We start from the raw sequence: 25909 nt of genomic DNA, 5'->3' as shown, positions 1-25909 counted from the left end.
ACATGGAACTTTTATGTCTAAGATCTCAAAATTCTTTCAGACCTTAATGTCAAACCTTAGAATTGGCCCCATATATAAGTTTATTTTTTTCACAAGGAAAATTTGAGCTGCACATAAGTGACACGCTCAAATCACAGTAAGTCAGCAGTGAGTTCTAAGATTGTAGAATTGAGATCCACAAGGGACCTTAAAAGCTATCTAATCTAACCCCATCAGTCATCTGTAGCCCAGTGAGATAGTTACTTACGCACAGTTCCACAGATAGCAAGTAGAAAACTGCATGTCAGACCCAAGTGTCTTCCTACTTTACTTTCAGTTCTTTCTGTTAAAATTGGAACTATATCTTCCAATTTTGTGTCCATAGATATTTTATTAGACTGCATCTGGTATTTGTACTTTTCCTACCATATTGTATGATTATTGGTTTTAAATGTAGGAAATATTTTACATCATTCAGAAACCTAATAAAGATTGATGTCAGCAATTTATTTTTTCCAATCTATGCTAGCTCTGTAAATGCACTTTCATTTTAGTCTCTTTTCTTCCTCTATTCCTTTTCATGTAGTCCACTAAGTGTTGTACAAAAGCTGTACTTTAAATTTAAGCTTTTTTTTTTCTCTTCTTAAAGCACCTGGCTATTAATTTCAATTATCCATTCCATTGGGATGGTTTTCTTCCTTGTGGGCTGAGGTATTAGGTATATGCCTAGGCTACATCAAAACATTTAAAAAGAATTAAATCTGATTATTAATTTTAAATATTGTGGTCTGGTCCGTTCACTCTGCAGAGGCTAAAAGTGCTTTTCAGAAACTGCAACTGCAGAGAATCTTTTTTTTTTTTTTTTAAACCCTTGTACTTCGGTGTATTGTCTCATAGGTGGAAGATTGGTAAGGGTGGGCAATGGGGGTCAAGTGACTTGCCCAGGGTCACACAGCTGGGAAGTGGCTGAGGCCGGGTTTGAACCTAGGACCTAGGCCTAGGTCTCTAGGCCTGACTCTCACTCCACTGAGCTACCCAGCTGCCCCATCAGAAACTGCAACTGCAGAGAATCTTAAAAAGAGATGAAACTTTGTACTTAGCATTAAAGGAGTTAAATGTATATGTAGAAGATTTTATTTAGATTTTTTCCAGTTACATTTAAAAAGAATTAAACATTCTTTAGAAAATTTTGATTTCCAAATTCTTTCCCTCCCTGTTTATTGAGAAGCAAGCAGTTTGATATAGGTTATCCATAAACAGTCATACAAAACTTATTTCTATATTAGTCATGTTGTGAGAGAAAACAGGCCAAAAGAAGAAAAAGAAAGTTTAAAAAATTATACTTCAGTTTGCATTCAGACTCCATCAGTTCTTTTTCTGGAAACGAATGGCATTTTTCATCTTAAGTCTTTTGGAATTGTGAAGAACATTTCAGTATTAAATTATACCCATGTCACTTGTAAACACGAATTAGGAGCATTTTGTCATTAGAATTATGAACAGAAATGCTAAAATTTTTGAGCAGGCCAAGAATCCAAATCATTTTCACTTATATACTATAGTAGTTACATGTTTTTAATCAATATTGGGCCCTATCTAAGGAAGCCTAAGAAATATTTGAGTAGTAGAACCATGAGATATTTTAATGTAAAAAAACACAGATTTGAAGACAGAAATATTTGGGTTCAGATTCCCACCCCTCTTCTGACCTTCAGTCTTGCATTTCTAGCTGTCTGTTAGACATCTCACATCATATATCCTCATAGACATTTTTTGAAACCCTCACCCTCTGTCTTAAAGTTGATACTAAGAATCAATTCTGGTAAGGATTAGGCAGTTGGGGTTAGTGACTTTCCCAGAGTCACTAACCCCACTCAGAAGTATCTGAGATCATATTTGATCTCAGGACCTCCTGTGGCCAGGCCTGTTTCTAATCTCTAAGCCACCTAGCAGCCCTGTCCCATAGATATCTTAAACTCAAGACATCCAAAACTAAACCTTCTTCCTAATTTCCCTGTTATTCTTGAGGGAACCACCCATCCTCCCAGTTATCCAGCCTTACAACCCAGAGATCACCCCCAAATTTTTACTTCTCCCATATGCAGTCTATTTCCAAGGCCTGTTGATTTTATTTTCATAGCATTTTTTTTAATACTCCCTCTCCTCTCACACTGATATCAACCTGGTTCAGGCCCTCATCTCGTCACACCTGGACTATTGCAATAGCTACTGGTTGTTCTCCCTGCCTCCAGTCACTATCCTCCATTCAGCTGTCAAAAGTGATCTGTCAAAGGTCTAATATTTATAACCTTCCTCTTACTCCTTCGTTTGCAGTCTTCTTATATCTTATACTCTTCCACATACACTATGATCCAATTTTACTGGTTTCTTGACTATTCCCTGAAGATACTCCATTCCCTACTCTTGGGAATATTCTCTGACTGTCCTTTTTATGTTTGGAACATTCTCCCTTATCTCTACCACCTGGCTTCCCCCTTTCTTCAAGTCCCAACTAAAATCCACCTTCTACAAGAAGTATTTCCCAGCCCCCTTAATTCAAGGGCCTTCTTTATTTTAATTACTTCTCATTTATGATTTTTAAAAATTTATTTGTATATAGTCATTTGCAGGCTCTCTGCCTTTGAGGGCAGGGCCTGCCTTCTGCCTTTCTTTGTATACCTAGTGCTTAACACAATACCTGGTGTATAGGCACTTACTAAGTGCTGACTGATTTAATAAATGGTGATGACTCTTCATTCATCAGGGTCAATAAAGGGCTGGGATTCAGATTCTCCTAGCCAGACCGACTTCACTTTTTGTGTCAATTCTATAAGTTCATCCCAAGATGGTAGGAGATGGCATACAACAAAAGATACTCTTACATGGGAAGCAAACACTCAGCTCTCAGGCTCCAAATCCACAGCAGCACGACTCCCCTAGCAACTTTGGTCTCATTGACCTCAGAATCACTTCTGGTTGGTCCTCCTTCAGCATCGGCCCTCTACCATCTCTGGCTCTGAGACTATCACAAGTAACAGGTGGCTGCTCTGGTAATTGTTTCAGAGGGGCTGGATTGAATTCATCCTCAGCTCCCATCTTTTAGTCTCTTCCCAGTACGGTAGGGGAATAAGAGACATTCAGCATATTCTCTGGATGAAGAACAAGTGCTCTTCTCCTTCTTCTGGAGTTGCCAGAAACATAACCCCTCTAAGTAATAACAGCTAGCATTTATAGAACACTCTCCAAGGTTTCAGAGTTCTTCAAAATATTATCTCATTAGATTCTCATGTCAATCCTGGGCGATAAGTTTCCATTTTATAGAAACAGAGATGGTCAGAGTAACTTGCCCAGGGTCACATATCTGGCAAGTGCCTGAGGCTAGATTTGGGAGAAACTTCTAAGGCAAAAAGGTACTTAAGATTTGATTATATCTACTAATTCTGTCTAAGCTGAGATCATTGGGTACTTTAAGGTTTATTGTACAGTCTAAGACAAGATCATTCTGGGACTTCCCTTAAGGCAAGTTCCCAAGGGACAGGACAAACTTGGGGGTTCCGTAAACATAGTCGACACCTTTTTTTTAAGTGAAACTACAAAAAATCCTAGATTTATCCTAATATTTTTCAAGCTGTTGGAATGTCCATCAAGTATATCTTAAATGACTGCTGAAATGCAAATCTGATTTTTCAATGTGTCACGTTATATCCTCTTTCTTCCTCTGGTCTTGACTAGAAATCAATATGATACAGTCAATAAGGTGTGTCTGTTTCCTTTTCAGTTTGAACAAGAAAATCAGAGGCTTGTTGGTGAAATGAACAGTTTGTTTGATGAAGTGAGGTATGTTTCTCATTTGCTGATGACAACTTACCTGTTTTTTCAAAACACATTTTGAACTTTTCTTAGCAATTTTAGCCTCTATGTTTATTGTGATATTTCGATGGGAAAAATACCATACAGACCAAGGAGTTTAAATAGGCTGGGATTTGGATCTTCCTCATAGCTGGCCTATTGTGAGTACTTAAAAGAGAAAGCAGAATGCCAATAGAGTATTTAAGAAATTATAATCATTGTTATTATTGTTATTATTAATAACTAATATTGACTACTCTCAAGTTTTCCTTTAATGCTTTATTTTGGCATGAAGATCCTAACAACCTATTAAGATTTTTGCGTGCAGATGCAGCAATAGAGACTTTGTCTTTCACCCAAAGACCAGTCTGCCTAAATCCAGGAAGGATCACGATCTGAAAGCTGGTTTCCATGCAGTAGATACATTTTTTTAGTCCTTGGTAACTTGTGCTTATTTGAAGTGGATTCTTCCCTAGAGAAGGGATTACTGATAAAACCACAGATCCTGGTAGCTCAGTGGCTTGAGAACCAGGCCTAGAGATGGGAGGTCCTGGGTTCAAATTTGGCCTCAGACACTTCCTAGCTATGCCCCTGGGCAAGTCACTTAACCCCTATTGCCTAGCCCTTCCCACTCTTCTGCTTTGGAACCAATACATAGAATTGATTCTAAGGTGGAAGGTAAGGGTTTAAAAAAATTAAAAAACAAAACAAAACTGGTCCTTCAGAAAAAAATATGGAGTCTAGGGAACCTTTTGCACTGTGTAGTTAGTTTGGAATAACCTGAGCACAACTCTCTTCATCAAATGTTTGGAAAGTAAAATTGATTGTGTATTTTGAAAAACATATATAATGTAAAAGTTTGTATGTATCCCTCATACAAGAATCTGTGTCTTTTAAGTATCAGGTGACAAAACTTATAGACCACCATTGGGTCCATTCTCAAAGACCTAACAATCCATAGCAAGAATTTAAAAGTGTGTTGTTACATCCATTCATAGGATGATCATACAATGGAAAGAATATTTGTATAATCCATCTTTTTTTTTTTATAAATGCCAGCTTAATCATTGGATCAACATAGATTACTAAAATGGGGAAAACTAGATAAAGAATAAAAAATAATTAAAGTTTAAAGCCATATTTAAAATTAATCTACTCTGCCATTTTGTCTATTTAATTATTTTGGATTTTCCCAGCGTCCACCATCACATTGGAAAGACTTTCTTTGGAGATCACTAAAGATCTATAACTTCTGGCAAAAGTTATCGTTGTTAGCTCTTCTCTGGGGATTGACTATTATCACTGAAATTTTATCTCTTTCTTGATATATATCAATCAATATAATAGTGTGTTAAATCCTTTCTGGTTTTTTATAAAGGCAAATTGAAGGAAAAGTGGTTGAAATTTCCAGACTTCAAGAGATATTCACCGAAAAAGTTTTGCAACAGGTAAAGATATCCCTGTTTAAAATTGGAATGTTCTTATCATGAATGACTTGCCTATTTCTTAATCACATTATTTTTCTGATACTGCCTGATATTGTTATATCTTCTATAACATTCTAAATCATGCTCTTTTTAGTAAAACTAATACATTATACTTAATCCATCACAAGCAAGTCCTTCCATAAGGGCATGAAATTCTTCTGTACAGTCACTCAAAGTACAAATCAGATAGTTGGTCATGAGCCAAACAAGTGAGGGAACTCCGGCAACTTTAGCTCCATAGATTGTCACTCTGCTTACTGGCCCCACGTTCAACAATATTGTCAAGGGACAAACATTCCCCGTTTCCATTCTCACCTAACATGGTATTTTGACAGAATAGATTAACAGCTTTAATTGGTAATAAGCCTGTAGTATGAACTAATAAAGCATATTGAAGATTAAAGTGCTAAATATAATTCTCCTAAAGGATCATGTGAATAAAATGAAATAATTAGAAAATAAAAATGAATCTAGAAATATAAGGGCAAAGTGTGGGAGTTCAACAGAACCTGAATTAGGAAATATGGCACTGCTCCCTAAACTATATAGTGTTTAATGTATAGAAAATTTCATTGTTTTCTATTAGAATGAGTTATGCTTTGTGGCCTATTACATAACCGAAACCTTGAGATTCCCTTAAAAAAAGATAACTAGTAAATATTTTGTTTTGCTTAGAAAATCTCACTTGATAATTCTGCCATGTGCCTCTAATTTTCAAAAGCTAATGCCGCAGAAGAGCAAAATGTCTCTTCTCCTAGTTGTTAGAGTAGGCAATTTTGATAAAAAGAAATTTTAAACAAAATATTTATTTTCTTTAAGCTCCATGTATATAATGAACCAGATTTTAAATTTAATTGTTAAAATCAAATAATGAATCGTGTTTTCAACTAAACATTGCATCTAATAATGTTTTAAAGTGTTATTCATATATGTGATAAGTTTAACATCATAAAATTAATAGACTGCCCTTGTGTAGAATATACATTTGTAGATCATTAGCCCAGGTTTGTGGTGCAATCAGAAATTAATTTTTTTTATTGTGGGAAAACAGATCTGTTACATACCTACAGTTTAAAAAATCATGTGCACAGTCACTTTAAAAGAGCAGCTAATAAATACTATGAGCCCTGGAGTATGTCTTTCTAACTGATGCCTCTCATGTATAACTATCGCTGCTATTAATTTGTGCATTATAAAAACGTATCCAGTTGGGTTGAAGTACAGGAAAGGTATGTACTTACTGATTAAAGGTCGTGGTGAAAATTCTTAATTACAGAATATCTTCAAGTACGTGTTGTAATCCCAGTCATTAGATGAACGGCCAAAGTTAACACATTTATACATGTATGAGAATGGTGGTGTCAAAATATCAGGAGTTCACTTATGTAAAATACTAAAAATTATCTCAAAAATATTTGATTAGCAAATCTTTTTTTATAGATAATGCACAAGTCATTGCAATCTTATTCTTATCTAAATTATCCCAACTTCTTAATTAAGGATAAAATCTTTTTCCCATGCATGAATTTTGATCTGACTTTTCTTTTCAGATCAGACAGAAGTTTATATTCTCCAGAAGTTTATTCTGATTGGGGAAGTCTCTTCATAGTGGCCATTTTCTTCAGTTTGCCTCATTCTTTTAAACTCTTTCCTGTTGCATGTCTTGGAGATCCCCCTAAGTTTGGGGGAGACTTTTTTGGAGGAGAGCATTTAACACAGTGCTCTGGGCACACTAGGTGCTTCTTAAACGTTTGCAGAATTACATGGAATTGAAATTGACAGAGCACTAGATTTAGAGTTTCTACATCCTGCCTTTGTTTCTGAGATTCACAGCAAATGTCTGCCTTCTTTTGTCTATATGGCGAGAATATTAATATTGATTGATCTCACAGGAAAACTAATATTCTGATAACTAATTAGCTTTTGCTTTAAGGTTCTCTAAAGAACCATAATTAAAAGATAAAAGCAATAACAAGTTTCAATGCTATTCTTAAGAATGTGTAATATATGCTTTGTAATTCACTGCTTATATGTTTGTGTTATCTCAAACTGAATGTTAGCGGTATCACAATCTCAGAGTTGGAAAGTGAAAGAAAGGGACCTCGAATGAGAGAATGTATGTAACTATCTCTCCTTCTGGTTTTGAAGGGAGTATTGAAGGAAGAGAAATGAGCAGACAGACATTCACTTATTTAAAAAAAAAAACACTTTTTTAACTATATTGGAGAAGAGAGAGAATCCATTAGCCAAAAATCATCTAGTTTGAGGTTTGAGTTTGTTTTTTTAGCTGCTGCATGCTTATAATATGGAAACTATTTTAGACTATTAGATCCACATTTTTTCCTAAATTTACCTGTTTTATAGGTTAAAAAATGCATTTATCTAACATTTTTTCTGTAATAGGAAACTGAGATCGACAACATTCACCAGCTAGTTGTAGGCGCAACAGAGAATATTAAAGAAGGTAACGAAGATATAAGAGAGGTAGGTAAATGTTCTAAGGAAATCTGTGGATAAATTTTCCTGCTTGTGACATCTGGTTTGGGATGGATCTTTGCGCTCTTTCCTAGTGCTGTCCTAACTCCTCGCCTGTCCTCACTGGGAGAAGACTAGAGACAGCTTAGATAATAATTATTCCTATTAATACCAGGTATTGATACTGAGATTCCGATGTGGTATCTAAATTGAGACATCTTGTTCCTAGTCATATGCTTAACTCTGGGCATGTGTGTAAGACCGGTCTTCTTACCTGGCTAGACACTGGATTCTGTGAACCCCTCTCAGGAACAAGAAACGGAGAGAAAAATACTCTTACAGGGGAACACACTCACCTGGTGCCAGAGCCGGACTACAAGAGTCTGTGCTTCAGCCCGCAGCCTGCCCTCTTCATAGTTTATCATTGGAAATAGTGAAGTCGAGTTTAATTTTTAAGACTTTGCTTTATAGCATCACTATTTCATTTTCTAAGGTTGTCTCTATATACTTCTAGCTGTTGTCAGGTGTCTGCTAGTCCAAACTTTACTTTCATTACTGTTCATTTTCATTTGTTACACATTTATGAACTTTCAGTCAAGCTTCATGGGCTTCGGCTGAAGCCCTGTAGAAGTGCTCTAAGACTTCTCAAGGGGACCGTTAGCACGGCTATTTTTTGGTTGTTGAGGGGTTGGTTTGTTTCCTGGTATAATTTCTGATTCATTTAAACATGCCTCTTGCCTTTATTAGTTAATTCAATTCACTGTTTAAAGGAAACATGTACCAAAGTACATGTCATTGTCAGCATAGGTTCACATTCTGGTTCTGCTTCTTTTGGCAAGTGACCTCAGCCCTCCCTCAGCCCCAGCTTCTTTGATTTCAAAATGAAGGTGTTAAAGAAATACTCCTCTTAAAACCAAGGTTTGAAAGCAAAACTTGACTTAACCCATGCAGCCTAAAAAGTGTGGGCTAATGAGAGGCCACGAGAACCCTGGCCTACAGGCAGGGATAGGCTTCTGCAGCAGCTCAGAGGAACACGGCTGCTGCCCAAACTGGGCTTCGCAGAATTGTAGAATTTTCAAGCTTGATAAAGACTTTAGAGGTCACATAGAGAAGAAAGAGGATATGTTTGTGCTTTTCAAAAATTTAAGTTTGGGAAAGTGATTGAATGTTTTGTTTTGCAGGCAATTAAAAACAATGCAGGATTCCGTGTCTGGATTCTTTTCTTTCTTGTGATGTGTTCATTCTCCTTGCTTTTCCTGGACTGGTATGATAGCTAGTTGGTTTGAGTATTTTTGAGGGTTGGTGGAGGCTGGGGGCTGGGGTTGTCTTCTTCCTGAAGGCCTTGATTCTTTGCTCATCTGTACATTAAATCACAGAATACTTTCCTTTGAACAAAGCAGAATGTACGATATGGTGTTTTATACAATTGTCACACAATCGTGGCTCAAGAATTTTATGATTATGGATGTTTGTATATACACTGTACACTCACAAAGAGAATCCTCCAGTACATTTAGTAGACCCAATGAATTCTTGTACTTTGAAGGTTTTAGCTTAGTAATAAAAAGTAAAATGGATCATTGACTGAAACCTTTTTAAAAATGTAAAACGATGGATGCTCCAGTAGAGAAATTCAGCTTCCTCTCAAAATAAAGAGTATATTGAGTTTACAGAAAATGCATAGAAATTAATTTGAGGGAGATGTTATGCAGGGAGACTGCCTAATTTCCCATCTTGTTCAACTTCAGGGAAAATATTTATGTAATTTCCCTGCAAAATGATTATTCGATTCCTTTTCTTGCTATTTCTCATCTTTTGAAATTATAACTGTTCATTCACCAAGAGTTATTGTATTTGTAGAACAAGAAAAATGATAGTCCAGTTGTTAATCTTATGAATTTGTTTAACATGATTTAGCTTATTATAGATTAAAAGTGTAAAAATGAAGATTTATAGATCCTTTAGAGTATATATCATGTAATGATGAGGTACTGAAATGCTACAGTGGCACCAAAGATCACCTCTGTAGAAGCCAGTCTTATCAAGTATTTATTTCTAGGGTAGAATCAAGGCATAAACTCCTAAATAAAAACCAGTAGCCTAAGTTAGGGGCTGTTTTGGAACTGGCTCCTGAATGGAATTATCACACTATATGCTTTTGTGACAGGGCCGGCAGGTAGTTCATATTAGGCTCAGTCTCCTGCAGTTGCGTTCAGAGGAATTCTTTGTACAGAGAAGGAAATCTACATTGGAAGGAAGTCCTGGGCCTACTTTATCCCCCAGCAGCTGGCTGCCTAGAGAGTATAAACTGGAAAGATTAGTTATTGATTGAAGGAACCAACATCTGTGAACCACCTCTGGGTGGGCTGCCCTAAGACAAGAAGCCTTGCCATGTCTCAGCCTCAAAATGCCCTCTTTGTCAATGTGTGTTCATGTACCTCATTCTGCTGTAATGTTTGGAAAATGCATGTGGTCTCTTGAAACAGATATTAGGCAGCCAGTGATATCCTTATTGTACTTTATTTACACAGAGTGAAAATGTCAAAAGTTACATGCGATCGGATTTACAGTCAATAAAGTATATTATCTACTAAAAAATACAAACATGGTTTGTTTTAATAATGTGTTTACATGGATTTCAGTTTTTTTTATGCAGGAAAAGTTTTGGCACAGAATTTATTGCTTTTTATGCATTCCATACAGCTTAGCAACATCCTTCAGAGTCTTTTATAGTACATAACTGTTCAGTGAACCCTCATTGTATATTTGGTACTTAAAACAATAGAATTAAGAAAGCATGGTCCTTGTTTAGAAACATTCTTGATAATAAAATATATTCGTTTTAGAAGAAAAATGAAGGAACCTAAGGTAGGACTGACCATGCTCACCATGTTTGTTTGACTATAAATCTGGGAGAACAACCTACTACTGTTTGCCGTTTATTTTTAGCTATTAAAAACAATGAAACTTTTGACATGTCCACTAGAAACAGCACATTCAAAATAACATGGAGAGGAAAAAATCTGTGAATATCATTTTATATTTAATTGTTTTACACACTTATTTTGTCTAACTGGCAACTTTGTAAACATATATTTGATGTTCAGAATAAAATTGAAAGATGATTTTCTTACAGAGATTGTGAAATGAACTTTACTAATTGAACTTGCAGGTACAACACTGGTCTTCGTGTTCTCTTGAACCTGTTCTTTGTCTCTTTGAGGTTCTTAGACCTGGTCTCAGTTCTTGCAATTCAGAAATTCAAAAAGCTCAAACAGCCACTACATGTTTATCTCCCTCCCCAACCCACTCCCAAGCCCCACAGTGTTTCACAATTAACTTGCAAACAGTAAGATCAGCATAGAGCCATTTCTAATGGAATATAAAAATGAACCAGCGTGACCAAAGACTTCCTTTCCTATCAGGTAAATTACAGCGTGGACTATCTACAGAAAAAAAGGGTTTTCCTCCCTCTCCAAGAGGGCCGTCCCAGGATCTACACAGAACGCCCTCCATTTCCTACACGCAGTCCCACCATCCAGGGACATTCCTAGTGAAATGTGTTCATGCTTTTTGGGAGCGATCACGTGTGTGTTTGGATCCACCCCTTTACCGAGGTGCCAGAACCACAGAGGAAATGCAGTGACGTTCACTTGGGAGGGAAAGAAAACCACAGGGAGCATGCCTGGTGCAGAGAACCTCATCGTCACCTACAAATCAACAACAGAGAGCAAATGCGATAAATATGCCACCGGATGGTCCTCGAAGGCCGCTCCACTGGGCGTTCCTGGACGGCCCGGGGGTCAGCTCGGCGCTGAATGGGAGCTGGAAGGACTTTCTGCGCTTGGCTCCCTGTGAGCCGAACACGAGATCATTCTAATTATGGCTGGGCTGATGAAAAACGGTAAAATGCGTGATTCAGGGGAAGTCCCCAAGCCCGGCCTCGCCAGGGTGCGTCTGTTTTCTGACCGCGTCCACTACATCCGGGCCCTCTGCGGGTAGCTAAGTGAGGAGGATTTCTTAGTGTGGGGGATGGCATTAGAGCTCTTTAAGCAATGCTGACAGGCGCTGGCTTTGACGCCCAGGAATGTTCCACAGCAAGTTTGATTGGCAAAGCAGTATCAGCAGACAGAAGCAGTTGCACCATAAATGAGTAACCTCTAAATTATCCATAATTATATTTAATGAAATGTTCCTTAAAGTCCCTCGGTTACCTTCCAATGACAGCATAAAGGACGGGCCCATCCCACTAAGCGGACTTCTCAGCCGCTTCCGTCTCCTGCTCTGACAGTTTCTCCTCCGACAACACTGACATCCATGGAGACACAGAGCGAGTGATGGTTTGCTTGGCCAAGTTGTAGTGGTTTATGACTGTGTAAAATTTCCCCCGGGCATTGGAGTCCTGTTCCGAGTAGTAGTTCTCTAATCCTGCTGGAATGCATTGATTATTCTGAAAGAAAAACAGATTATTTGGATGCCACCTTTTATCTCAAAATAGACAGACATTGCTGGATTTCCATCACAATCTCCAGTACCCATCCGCTCCTTTGTCCTCCAGCTGCCAGGGACCAAGCCCAGAATGTCATTTAAGTCTGGGGGACTAATGCTTCCTCACCAGTATCTGTTCTCTGCCTTCTGCCCTCTCCACCCCCTCCTTCTTAGAGTACCCTAATCTCTTCCTGATCCACAGATCCGAACAAGATGCTCCCGTTCCGTACTGAAAACAAAAACCTCCTTTGTAGCTTCTCTCCATTGCCTAAAGAATAAAGCCCAAACAGCACCGTAACAAAACCCTCTGCAACGCCACTATTTTCCCCACCATGTTTCTTGATATCTTATGAAGTCATTAGCTTCTAGTTGCCCAATTCTAATTTTTAAGGAATGATTTTCCTCCATCAGCTTTTTCATTTGGTCCATTTCTTCTTGCATTGTTTTCATTTCCCCATTTTTCCTTTTCCTCTCTTACTTGGTTTTTTAAAATCCTTTTTGAGCTCTTCCAGATTCTGAGTCCAATTCATATTTTTCTTTTGGACTTTGCATGTGTCTGTTTTGCTTCCACTGTCCTCTTCTGTGTCTGTACCTTGCTCTTTGTCACCATAAAACTTCTCTATAGTTAGGTGTTGTTTTTGTAAATGTCTGCTCCTTTTCTCAGCCTTTTTAAAGGTAGGCTCTGTTCTTTGGGAGGTTAGGGCACCCTCCTTAACTTCAGTCCTTCCTTGATGCTACCATTAGCTTTATTTCTGGGTTTCTGCCATCTTGTTTCTTACTAATGCATATATCCTACATTTTTTTTTATAACCTCCAATGCTTGAAACTTTCTTGAAAGTTCTCCTCCCTCCCTTTCTTTTGAAATCAGACTTGTCTGCTAAGACTCACATGAAATACCTCCTTTCCAAGTAAACAGCTGGTGGTACAGTGAAAAAGTGCTGAGCCTGGAGTCTGGGAGACCTGAGTTTAATTCTAGCCTCAAATAACTTACTAGCTGAGTGACCACTCTTGCCCTGGCAAGTCACCTAACCTCAGGCTCCCCAGCCATAAAATGAGGGTGATAAATAACCCCGTGGTCATTGCAAGGAATCAAATAAGATCATATTTGTAAAACATTTAGCAGAGTTCCTGGTGCTTAATAAATTAATGCTTGATTCCTTCCTTCCCAATCCATACCCTCTAACCATTGGAAATGAACTTTGTTTCTTCAGGCAAGCATTTGCTTTTCTATTTCCACTATTATTTTACTTCTTTACATGTGTGTTTCATATCTCTAAAAAATGGTCAGTTCCATTAAAACAGAGACTGTATTGTGTGTATCTTTGTATTGTCCCCAATAACTAGTACAGTGCCCTGCATGTACTAGATTTCTAAATGTTCACAGAATTTTATTTATTGAAACTTGATATTAGCAATACACTTTATATTAATAGCACTTTTTTTTAATAGAAGAAAGTACTGCCTTGTCATAAGATTAATTCACACAGATCGGGCTAACTGCAAATTAATCAGAAAACCATTGTGGTTTCAGGCTATTGAGGAATGACGGGCCAGCAGGAAAGGACAAAGGATTTGGACTCGGAAGAGTTGGGTTCAAATCACAGCTGTTTTTCTTACTATTTGTATGATCTTGGGCAAGTGACCCAACCTTTCTGAGTCTGTTGACCAGATCTATAAAATTAGAATGTTGGGCAGAATGATACTGGAGTCCTCTCTAGCTCTAAAATCCTATGCAATAGATTAATAATAATTAAACTAATGGAATTTTCTTGGCAAAAAATTTTCTTAGCTCAGTCTGAAGAAATAAAAAGCATAATTTCATCCTTTAAAAAAATTTGTCCATTATCTGCAAGTGTCTGAGGATTGGTGAAGATTGTGCTATACTGTATATGTGGGAAATGAGAACAAATGAATACTGATTCTAGAGCATGACCAGGAAGCTGCATTCTTGTGGCTAAAAACTCATTTGAGCCGATGCTTTTCCTTTCTTGTTTACTTCTCTTTCTTCAAAACAGTGCATGAACTCTCTAGTTGCCTTCTGGACTTGAAATTATTGCCACCAATTCTTGATCCTAATCCAATGGATGAGTAAGATGGCCTGAGTACTAGATCCTTGTTGAACATTTTCCTCTTGATGAGGCAGATCATGACACACCATAAATCTCGGGCATGAAACTAGTGAAGCAATTAACTGCAATTAATCTGTAACATGGTTGGTAAGAAAGAAAGAAATCCTCCAAAAATGTTTTTTCTAAAACTAGCCAATGGTCAACCTGTCTACCATAGATACTACATTGCCATTGGCCCAGGGTTGCCAAATGAGATATTTGTAAAGGACTTGGCTGAGTGCGTGGCACAGAGCAGTAAATAAGTCTACGGCCCCTCTATCCCTTCCTTTTGAGGAAGAAGTGAAACCAAGACTGGATTTGGAATTAGGAGACCTAGGGTTCAAGCACTTAATCACACCAGCCATCTTTAGGAGAAGCCAAGGCTCAGATTCCTCGTCACATTTGCCCCAGCTACTTCACAGGCTAAAACCTTAAAGCCCAGAAATGTGAACAGCTCCTGTGGTTAGAGTAACAACCAGTATTTCTTAAGTACCTACAAGTGCCCAGCAGGGTGTTATTACCCTCTGGCCAGGACAAAAAGTGGAGATAAAACAGGGTAGTCGCCTCTCTTGCTGAATTTCTCCTCTGGTTTAAGTGGACAAATAAGATCTAGACACAGAGAGCTCTAAAATATAATGTGAAAAAAATGCACAAAGGAGTTATAAAATGCTATGGGAAGCCCAAGGGTGAAAATCACCCAGAAGACCAAGAAAGCCTTCCTGCATGCGTGGTTTTAGAGCTGAGGGATAAGTGCAATTAAACAGATCAGGAGAGAATTAGGACCAGGCGTAAGTAGGGAAGAGAGATGCCAGAGTGCCAAGCACGTTTGAGGGGCACAGGGTGGTGTTTTAGATGAACCACAACATGCCTGCAGGTGGTTCTGCGAGTGCCAACTAGAAAGCTATCAAGACCAGCTGGGAGAGGGCTTTCAGCACCAGTTTAGGGAACCACTGAAGTTTGGGGGTACCTGCAGTGTCCTGGGACACACGGGTATGCCGGGTGGCACAGTAGATAGAGTGCTAGGTTTGGAGTCTGAAAGATTTTTATTCCTGAGTTTAAATCTGGCCTTTAGACACCTGGGCAAGTACTTTTCCCTGTTTGCCTCAGTTTCCCCATCTGTAAAATGAGCTGGAGAAGGAAGGGGCAACTCACTCCAGTATTTCTGCCAAGAAATCCCCAAAAGGGATCACGAAGAGTTGGATATCACTGAAGCCTCTTAACAACAACAAATATGCCGGGTCACTTTGCTAAGCACCGGGATTACAGATCAAAAGTTCCTGGCCTCAAGGACCTTACTTACAGCCTAATGGGGGAAAACAATAAAAAGGAAGTGGAGGGAATGGGCAAATGATTTTAACCTCAGTTGCCTAGCCCTTTCTGTTCTTTTGCCCTTGGAACAGATACTTAATATCAATAGAAAGTAAGGAGTTTTTCAAAAAGTAGCACAAAACAAATGTGAAGAATTATTCCTTCCCTGCTGCCATCCAACATGCCCAAGATTCCTCCACAACCTTGAAAACCCTTTATTAGACCACACTGAGCCATTGTCCAAAATCTCTCCTCCTGGTCCTAGCCGAACTCCTAGGAAAAGTCAGCTGCGTCCCCTGCATTCACTTCCTTTCATCATCTCTCTCCTTCCCTTAAACACACATGCACCTTTTAATTTGTTGCTATTTAGGGCATCTCATTCTCCCACTCTCTTGGATTTGGAGTCTTGGAGTCATCCTTGGTCCTTTTTTTTAAACCTCTATTTTCAGTCGGCAAGGACTGGGCAGTCAAGGTGGAATAACTTGCCCAGAGTCCCACAGCTAGGAAGTGTCCAAGACCAGATTTGAACCCTGAACCTCCCATCTCCAGGCAAAGCTCAACTGAGCCATCTAGCTACCCCCCTCTTCATGCCCTTTCACCAGCTGTTCCCCTTACTGGAACTCATATTGATCCTCACCAGTAAGAATTATTAGCTTTTCTCAAGTGTAGCCAGGGGGCTCCCTCCTCCAGGAAGCCCTAATGGCCCTTGTGCACAGGGTCACCGCCAGCAGGAAGGAGCATTATTAGGCCATCGTGCCCAGAGCCACACAGCTAAGAAGTGTCTGAAGCATGACTGGAGTCCAGGAAGTCCAGGACCCTTATTCGCTGTGCCATCTTGCCTCTCAAAATTTCTCTGAATTACAGGATAAGGAGGAAACCCTTTGCAAATGGAATTTATAGGATTATAGACTACATTTTAGCCTCCATTGTACAGATGAGGAAGTGTGGTCACTTGCCCAAGTTTACTAATAAGTAACAGAGGTGGAATTTGAACACAGATCCTCTGGCTCCAAAACCAGCAATCATTCCACCATATTGAGCTTTTGAGGTGTTGTTAGGGCTCTCTTCCACCCATTTTTCCTAATTGTAGGTAAGTAAATGCTATCATTTTATACATGCTTATATATTTATGTGTTATACCTCACTCCCAATAAAATTGATTCTCCTTAAAGACTGTGACTTTTTCTATAGTCTTTTTATTTTGTTTGTGTTTTGTGTTTTGTGTTTTTCCGTCTTTCCCTTTTTGTATTTATAGCAGCCAGGGTGCCCTGCCCTATATAAATATATGTTGAATCTAAATTAATTAAGTAGGAGCAGGAATATGCAAAAAGGTTGAAGCAGGGAAAGCTGGGGATTGAGAAGGTCATGGTGGGGGTCATAAAATCAGAGATTCAAAGCTAGAATAAACCCCAAAGAGGCATGGGGGGGCAGGGACAGCTGGGTGATTAAATGGATTGAACCCAAGCCAAGATACAAGAGGTCCTGGGTTCAAATTTGGCCTTAGACACTTAAGTGTGTGACCCTGGACAGGTCACTCAACTCCCATTGCCCAGCCCTACTTCTCTTCTGCCTTGGAACCAATACACAGTACTGGTTTTAAGACAGAAGGTGAGGGTCTTAAAAAACAAACAAACACATACAACATAGATCAATCTCATTTTGAGATGAAGAAATTCAGACCTATCAAGGTTACCTGCCTGAATGAAGATGAAAAATAAATTGTATTGGAATAGGGAGGTCTGTGGTAGTATAAGAATCAAATGAAACAAATAGTAGAGTTCTTTCTAAATGGTTCAGTGATAATGAGTCACTATTATTTTTTATCTCAACTGAGTCCTTATTGCAACAAAAGATATTCCTCCCTAAATGATTGCCCCAGTCACCAGAGTGGCTACTCCAAACAGACCAGCATACCTTCTCCTAAACCCCTCTGCTAAAAGACTCACTTCCTGCTTGATCCAAATAAAACTGAAGTCTACCACGTATTCTCCCCTTCTCCCACTTCATTCACTGACATTGCTCATTATTTCCTCTTTTATTCCAGTCTCTGATGAAGAGGTTGAGCCAATGCCTCTTCCTCTGTATTCCATCATCTACCATCTTTCCAACAAATTGTACCCACAACCATCACCCTGCATTCTCTCCAGTTTTCAGGCTCTTCTTATTCTATCCCTAATTCCTACAACCATGTCCAAATCTCCTTAATAAAATTCACTTTCCCCTCCTCTCTTAACTCTCCCTACCTCTCTCTCTGTTTCTTTCTGTCTCTCTCTCTCTCTCTCTCTGATGCTGTCTCTGTCCCTTTCCCTCTTCCTCCCCTCCTCTCTTTCTCTTCCCTCCCTCTCCTCCCTCCTTGCTTTCTCCTCCCCCCCTCCTTTCTCTCTTCTCTCTTTCTTCTCTTCCCCACCTATTCTCTCTCTCTCACCCCTCTCTTCTCTTCCTCTCTCCCTTCCTCTTGCTCTACACACACACACACACACACACACACACACACACACACACACACACACAGACTTTGTGTAACCGCCTCATTTAAATCCAATTCACACAAAGGTCAAGACATCACCCTCTGATGTCATTGGTCCTTTTCAAAACAAAGGACGAACCTTTGTGTGTGTGTTGTGTATGTATAGTTTTATTATTTAACATTGTGCTTAATGTGTGTGTGTTGTGTATGTATAGTTTTATTATTTAACATTGTGCTTAATGCCAAATATTTCCATTAGTTGAGAAAACTGAAATGAGAAACTCAAATTGGTGGCACATAGAATTCAAGGTTCGTTTATAGTTAAATCATTTCTTTAATAATTTTTTAAACAAACAGCTGTTGGAATTGGAATTAGTGTTAGATCTGGAGGAGATATTATAAATCTATTCCAATCTCATTTTACATATGAGGAAATTGAGGCGCTGAGAGAGGTCACCATTTGGGTTGTTCTAAGGATTTGCTCTTGTTTTTCAATATGTCTCCTAGAATTGGAGAAAATTCCAATTGTTATGTGATCAGGGCAGAAGAAAAAGATACCATAGTCAAAAGGAGGCCATACTCAGAATGTTTATAGCATGATAGACTCTCCCTTACTCTAGGCATTATAAATCTATAAATGCTACATAAAAATCATACTAGCTTTTTGGATTGCCATGTCACATTGATCAAAATTTCAAGAGGCATCCATGAAAATTCCCAAGTAATTTTCACATGAATTGTTTGTATATCCCAGAGAATGAGCGTGGTATAGTAAATAGAACACTGGTCTTGGGATCTGAGAAGCCTTGAGTTCAAACTCTACTTTATTAACTTACTATGTGTCCTTCAAAAATCTTCCCAATTGGTAAAATGAGAATAATAATGTCTTATGGGCTTGTGAGACTCAAGAGAAATAATATTTGTGTAAGATTATGAGCACACCTATGTAAATATCAACTATTAGGAGTAATTGAATGTCCATTTGTTGCTCTTTGAACAAGAATTTTGCATTTAGAACACTAATAGCCATGGGAAACTTTCTAGATGGGATGAAAAGTGTCATTGCAGAAGTCGAAGGGGTTACTCAGGACCTAGGGCCATTTTGTATTTTTCTCTTGTTTTATGAGTTGCATGTCCATAGAATTCATTATCAAAGGACCAGTCCAATGTTGATGAGCCACTCAGTGGGTCCTTGGAAGGTAGACTTGGTATTCAAAAACATTTCTGGCTTGATAGACCCCGTTAAAGCTTTGACTCTTTGAAAACTCAGTGTCACCTCCATGCCACAATGGGACATCGTAGTAGGAATATTATCCTTGTGTGTAGGATTTTATATAGTTTCGTTGTACCTTGCAAAATGTTATCTTTATTAAATTTTATTTTCTTGGACTTAGTCCAGCCTTCCAAATTGTCAGAAAAATCTTTTTGAATACCAGCTTTGCCATCCAATGGATTAACTAGTCTCTCAGCTTTTTGCCATAAGTAAATTTGACAAATATCCCAGTTTTCCCTTCAGCCAAGTCAATCATCAAATCAGAATATTGAACAGAAAAGGCCAGGGACACGAGACCTGGGATACTCTAATAGATTCTCTCCTCCAAGCTGAAATCAATTGATTAATCCCTGCTTTTTGAGTTTGAGCAAATGGTGCTGATTCTACCTGACTGTACCCTATCATTCAAACCACATCTCTGTGTCTGGTCTATAATGTGTATGATTCCTGAGAGCATTTGAAGAAATGGCTCTTCATGAGTTGTGTCCCTTCTGCATGTAATGTGGATTTCTATGTATTTTAATATAGCAGAAATGACCCTGAGAAAGGAGGTTTAAGATCCATTCTGAATTTTTAATTCATTGTGCCCCATGGGACAGCTGGAAGATGCAATGAATGAGCTTGGAGTCAGGAAGACCTGAGTTCGAATCTAGACTCAGACACTAGCTAAATGACCTTGGATAAGTTAATTAATCTCTGGTTGCCCCAATTTCTTCAACTATAAAATGGAGAACATAATAGTATCTACCTCCCAGGGTTTTTGTGAAGACCAGTGGGATGATAATAATTATAAAGCAATTAGCAGAATGCCTAGCACACAGTAGGTGCCCTATAAATGCTGACTATTATTAATGTGACTCAATGGAGTGATTTTAGTTTTCTCCTTAGAGGAACCCTCAAAGTAGGGAAAGCCATATAGAACCATCTGGAAGAAAAGGGATTTGGGATTAGATTTGAAATAGATTTTGGAATTAACTATCTTTTAAAACAATAACAAAAACCTTATCTTCTGTCTTAAGATGATAAGGGCTAGATAATGGGGTCATATGTGAAACTCAGACCTCCCATCTATAGGCCTGCCTCTCAGTCCACTGAGCCACCTAACAATTATGTCTTTATAGTTATTCACCTAAGCTTTGCATCTTATTATCCATGTAATATTGAATTAGTCTCTGCAGCTTTCCGGACCTATGGGATTGTAGAATTATAGATTTAGAATCTAGAAATCATTAAGTCCAATCCAAGGTAAAAAGAATGAGTCACAGATAGGTGAAGGGACTTTCCCAGGTTCACACTGTGAGCAGATGTTTTAAGGGCAGAATTTACCTCAGTTTTAACAAAGATTTTGCTAGAGTATCTCATATTATTCTCATAGAAAGGATGGAAAATATGGACTAGACAGCATTACGGTTGGATGCATTCAAAACTGGTTGGCTGGTTGGACTCAACAAGTATCAGTCATTAATGGCTCAACATCCATATGGTAGCATGTCTCCAGTAGCATACTTTCAAGTTTGGGGTTATGGAATATCTTTGTTAATGACTTAGATAAAAACACTAGGAGATGCTTAGTTGGTTAGTTGTTGTCTTTCATACCCAGAGGACTAAAATGGCATCACCACATTGGGATCCATGTACGATATGTCTGACTATGGCCAATAAGACCAATATGAGTTTAGAAGGCTCTATGACAAGTTGGACACATATACCCCATATGAACATCTGGGATGGAGATGTCTCTGACCCTGCTCATCTCAAATTTCTTTGGAGCTATTTCAGTTCTACTTTGCTCCTAGAGCATAGCCCCCTTCCTAGTTGTAGGAACTCCATGCTAGACACTCTTGTGCCATCCACTGTACAGGTGATGGACACAAAGCTGAGAGAGAGAGCTAGCATGCCAGATGAAAGAGTCAGGATCCAAAAAGCCCTGATAGGCTAGACTAGAGCATTATTGACTCTAATAAGATGAAATTCCCTGGGAATAAATGTGAGGTCTTGCCCTTGGTACAAAAACCAGGTCTACAAACACAAGAGAGGGGAGCAAGGATTAGAACAACATGATTGTTCTTGAAAAGATTTCAGAATTTTAGTGGATTTCAGAAATTTAGCTCAATAGGATTCAGAGTGTGATGTGTACAGCCTCCAGGAAGAGAAAAGTAGAGTTCTACCCTATTCTGCCCTCATAAGATCTCATTTGGAACCCTGTTCACTTCTGGGTACTAGAGTTTAAGAGGGTTATTAGTAAGCCAAAAGATGTCTATTGGAGAGAGCATCCTAGTAGGAATATTATTATTATTATTATTATTCAGACTTTATAGTTTCATTGATTGTGAGGTGTTATCCCTATTAAGTCCATGCTACAGGAAGATTGGTTGAAGAATGTGGGAATATTTAGAAGAAATGACTCAGTGGCTGCAGGATGGCTCTATTCGGGTTTCTGAAAGACGGGTTTCTAAACAGGCACTTGGCTTGTTCCTTTGGAACCGGAGGGCAGAACAACAACAATCAAAAAATGAGTATAAGTTGCAAAGGGGCTAATTTAAGCTTCGTGTCAAGAAAAACTTCCTACCACTTAATAGTTGTGCAAAAGCAGAAAGGGCAGCCTTGACAGGAGAGTTCTTCAATAGAGGCTAGATAACTACTTCTCATTTAGGTCATAGTAGAAATTCCTTCTGGCTATTGGCTGGACCAGATGGACACTGAGATCACTGCCAGCTCTCAACATTTTTCAGAAAGAACCTCAGATGCCATGCTGCTACTTTGCTGCCAAAGGCATTTGTTTATAGGTAGACATCCGTGTCTTATATGGTTTGGTATCCCCCATGCCCCTAGCACACAGTAATACTCAATAAACCTTTTCTGAATAAACACTTATCCTGAGAATGCCTACAGCTCTGGCCATCTGCCCCCTCTTCTGTGCCATATATTTTCAATTTTAAAAAAAAATCTGAAGACCTAATTTTCTTCCCTAGCTCATATTTCAGGTTTTTACTCTGTTCTTAAAATATATTTTAAACCTGTATTACTAAGTTCAAGAACACATGAAATAAATTTGTATAGAAATCCTATGATTTGTCTACACACTACAGTGAAAAAAGACAATGTTAACCTGCACATACTCTCACTTATAATTAATAGTAACCTTTGCTGGCTATTAAAAGCTAATACTCATCCAGTTCACTATAAGATTTGGAGTTAAGTCCTTTTTCTATCATTTATTAACCATGTGACTTTAGCCAAACTATTGAAGTCAGGAAGACGGGTTCCCATCCCATACTTACAGAATGACCATGGGCAAGTAACTACCAACTCTGTCCTTGCATCTTCATCTATAAATTAGAGAGTGTGTTAATATTTGGCCAACAATATGGCAGAAAAGTAAAGTGGTAAATATTGGAGGGAATATGACAAAATTGGGACACTAATGCATTGTTGGTGGAGTTGTAAACTGATCCAATCATTCTGGAGGACAATTTGAAACTCTGTCCAAAGGACTACAAAACTGTGCATACCCTTTAATCCGGGAATACCACTACTGGATCTGTATCCCAAAGAGATAATAAAAAAGGGGAAAGGATCTACTTGTACAAAAATATTTATAGCAGCTCTTTTTGTGGTGGTAAAGAACTGGAAATCAAGGGGATGTCCATCAGTTGGGGAATGGCTGAACAAATTGTGGTACATGTTGGTGAGGGAATACTATTGTGCTATAAGAAATGATAAGCAAGATGATTTCAGAAAAAGCTGGAAAGATCTGCAGGAACTGATGCAGAGTGAAATAAGCAGACCCAGGAGAACATTGTACACAATAATAGCAATATTGGATAATGATTCTCTGTGAAAACTTGGCTGCTCTCAGCAATGCAATGATCTGGGACAATCCTGAAAGACTTATGACAGGGAGTACACTCCACCTCCAGGGAAAGAACTGTTGTGGTCATCTTTCACATCAGTATATTTATGGCTTTATTTGGGGGTTTTGGTTATGTGTGACTTTGCTCTTACAACAATAACCAATATGGAAGTGTGTCTTGCTTGCATGACAATAAAAATAAAATTTTTAAAAAGCAAAAATAATTCTTGGCCAGGGTTATTGTGAGACTCAAATGAAATAATGTATATCACACCCATTGCTAATTCTAGAATGCTATATACATGTCAGTTATTAATATTATTAACATTATTCTTAAACAGTTTCTCTGAGCCCTTGTTCCCCATCTATAAAAAGGGAATATTTCACCTCCCTAACTCAAGGATTGTTACAAGGATCAAATGAGATAATGGATATAAAAATGTTTATGAGAATTTTAAAGGACCATACAAATTTATAATATCCTTATTTTCACCAATATTACAGATCATAAACTCTTTAAAGTTTCTTAGTTATGTTCCCAGCACTGCTCATAGCAGGCACCTGAGAAATGTTTGATTAATTAAATTAGAATTGTAAATTATCCTTAGAATATAGGGCATAGAGTGTTAAAGCTAGAAGAAACCTTAGAAAGCTGTGTTTAAAGCCCATCTCTGGACCTTATTATTCATGTGATCCTGGCTACATCACTTCCTTTCTGTTTCTTTTTTTCCTGTTTCTTCCTTTCTGGGTTTTTTGTTTTTTTGCTTCTATTTCCTCATTTATAAATAGGGTTGGACCAGATTTGCTCCAAGGCCTCTTCCAATTAAAAAATCCTCACCTCCTTCATTTGCTAGATAAGGAATAGAAGGCCTAAAGAAAAAAATAATGTAGCCAAAGTCACATAGTGGCAAAGATGGGGTTAGAATTTGAGGTCTTCTGTCTCTTAGTTTAATGCAATTCCTATTTCTGTGTTTCAAACAAGTACTCAATCCAAATTATTTTTTTCAATTCACCCCAACATTCAACTTACATGTTCTCTCCACCATGGTTTGAGAATTTTAAGAATGTATGAAACCCACTTTATTTAACAAACATTTATTAAGTGGCTATTTGTGCTAAGCTCTAGTGATACCAAGACAGAATAAAGTAGTCCTTGCCTTCAAAGAGCTTATATTCCAAAATGTTGCAAGAAGGACTGTGCCAAAGTATCGAGAGATTTCCCCAAAACACAGATAAGAAAAGAGGAATCACTTCTTGGTATGGATTGATCCCAAATGTGGGACAATCCCAACAGCCATCTTCAAAAGGAAAAACAAGCCATATGCTTATATTGAAAAACAATACTGATCATTGACCGACCTTGGGCTTTATATACTCCAGGTTTGGGGATGAGGGAAGTACAGCCTACAAGGACCAACGTGATAATAAATCCCCAATGCCTCATGGATGATTTATTGCTTTACCTTAAAAACAAATCCTTCTGGACAAGTATGATCATACTTGTAAACCTTGTAGACGACCAGGAAGACAACACAGGTCAGGAACGCCAAAGCAAAGAGGACCAGAACTGTCACCTGCAGAGAGAAACCAGAAGATGAGGACCAGAACATTTCCCTTTGGGCTTGTGCATTTACTGCTTGACTCTCACTAATGTTAATGGCTCCAGTAAAGCATCCCAGAATCTCATCGTGGACCCCAGAAGCCATCTGGTGTGAAATATCTGAACTGGAATTCCCTCTCTAAGCTCCCTGATGAGTGGTCATTCATCCATTATCTACCTGAAGGCTTCCATCATCTGGGAGGCAACATGATAGAGGAGACAGATCATTTCAGTAGGAAGTAGAGTTTTATGTACTAACCTCATCACTTATCATGTAACCTGGGGCAAGCTTCAACCTCTGGGACTCAGTTTCCCTATGCATAAAACTAGGATAACACTTGCACTACCTATTTTACATGGCTTTTGAGTGTTGAATGATAAAATAGATGGGAAAACTTCGCACATTCTAAATTTAAGTGATTTTTATTATAGTTTACAAATTATTATTATAACTTACAAATTTAAGTGATTATTTTTTACTGGTAATGACAACTCACAGTTGTACTGGATTTTTAGGTTATAAACTCAAACTCAGAAAGGACACTATGGCTTAAAGAAGAATTGAGGCAGGCTGTTTAGCTTGACATCAGATGTTGAGCACCAGAATCCAACCCAATGACATAGAATAATTCAGCTACTAGAACTATGAAAATCATGAAAAGTCTAAAGAAAGATGTTTAGGGAACAGTCATGCATCTATTTATTGACACCCCGATTGAAAGTCGTCCTCTAAAGTCTCATTGTGACATGGAGGTGACCCTGGGTCCTTGGATTCTCTGCAAATTCAGTGTAAGGATCAGCAGAGCTTCCAAGGCTTTGACTAGATGTGGAAGAAAGACTGTGTCCATCTGCCATCCAAGAACCAGTCTAACTATGGCGGGAGAGGCTCATCACCAGAGGAATGGCCACAAGGTGATAAATGACAGCAGCTCACAAAATCTTCTGGGGAGAGGGGGGCAGCTAGGTGGCACCAAGGATAGAATTCAGGGTCTAGAGTCAAGAAGATCTGAATTCAAATTCAG

At 38.4% G+C, this 25909-nt stretch overlaps 2 protein-coding genes across 2 annotated transcripts in view; one reads left to right on the top strand and one right to left on the bottom strand.

Moving 5' to 3' along the window:
* Positions 1 to 10923, top strand: part of STX18 (syntaxin 18) — a 153697-nt gene extending 142774 nt beyond the window's left edge. The window contains exons 8-11 of the mRNA XM_044681456.1: positions 3758 to 3816; positions 5207 to 5276; positions 7719 to 7799; positions 8972 to 10923. Coding sequence (XP_044537391.1) covers positions 3758 to 3816; positions 5207 to 5276; positions 7719 to 7799; positions 8972 to 9067 — 306 coding nt within the window. The 3' untranslated portion in view covers positions 9068 to 10923. The remainder of the gene's footprint in view (positions 1 to 3757; positions 3817 to 5206; positions 5277 to 7718; positions 7800 to 8971) is intronic.
* A 1116-nt stretch (positions 10924 to 12039) lies between these two features.
* NSG1 (neuronal vesicle trafficking associated 1) lies at positions 12040 to 24993 on the bottom strand. Its single transcript, XM_044681762.1, has 3 exons — positions 24922 to 24993; positions 24751 to 24861; positions 12040 to 12240 (listed from the first exon to the last, which is right to left on the bottom strand). Exons 1-3 carry the CDS (start codon positions 24991 to 24993, stop codon positions 12040 to 12042), a joined length of 384 nt encoding a protein of 127 aa, XP_044537697.1.
* Positions 24994 to 25909: the final 916 nt, after the last annotated feature.

This window comes from Gracilinanus agilis, chromosome 6 (genome assembly GCF_016433145.1).
Source record: "Gracilinanus agilis isolate LMUSP501 chromosome 6, AgileGrace, whole genome shotgun sequence".
Taxonomy (NCBI): Eukaryota; Metazoa; Chordata; class Mammalia; order Didelphimorphia; family Didelphidae; genus Gracilinanus; species Gracilinanus agilis.
The sequence above is the reverse complement of the archived record's forward strand: the minus strand, read 5'-3'. Positions and strand labels throughout refer to the sequence as shown.

Coding starts and splice junctions, on each gene's coding strand:
- NSG1 (XM_044681762.1), bottom strand. CDS start 24,993: ATGGCTTCTGGGGTCCACGATGAGATTCTGGGATGCTTTACTGGAGCC. Junction 24,862..24,921: donor ACATTAGTGAGAGTCAAGCA/GTAAATGCACAA, acceptor TTCTCTCTGCAG/GTGACAGTTCTGGTCCTCTT. Junction 12,241..24,750: donor CAGAAGGATTTGTTTTTAAG/GTAAAGCAATAA, acceptor TTTTTCTTTCAG/AATAATCAATGCATTCCAGC.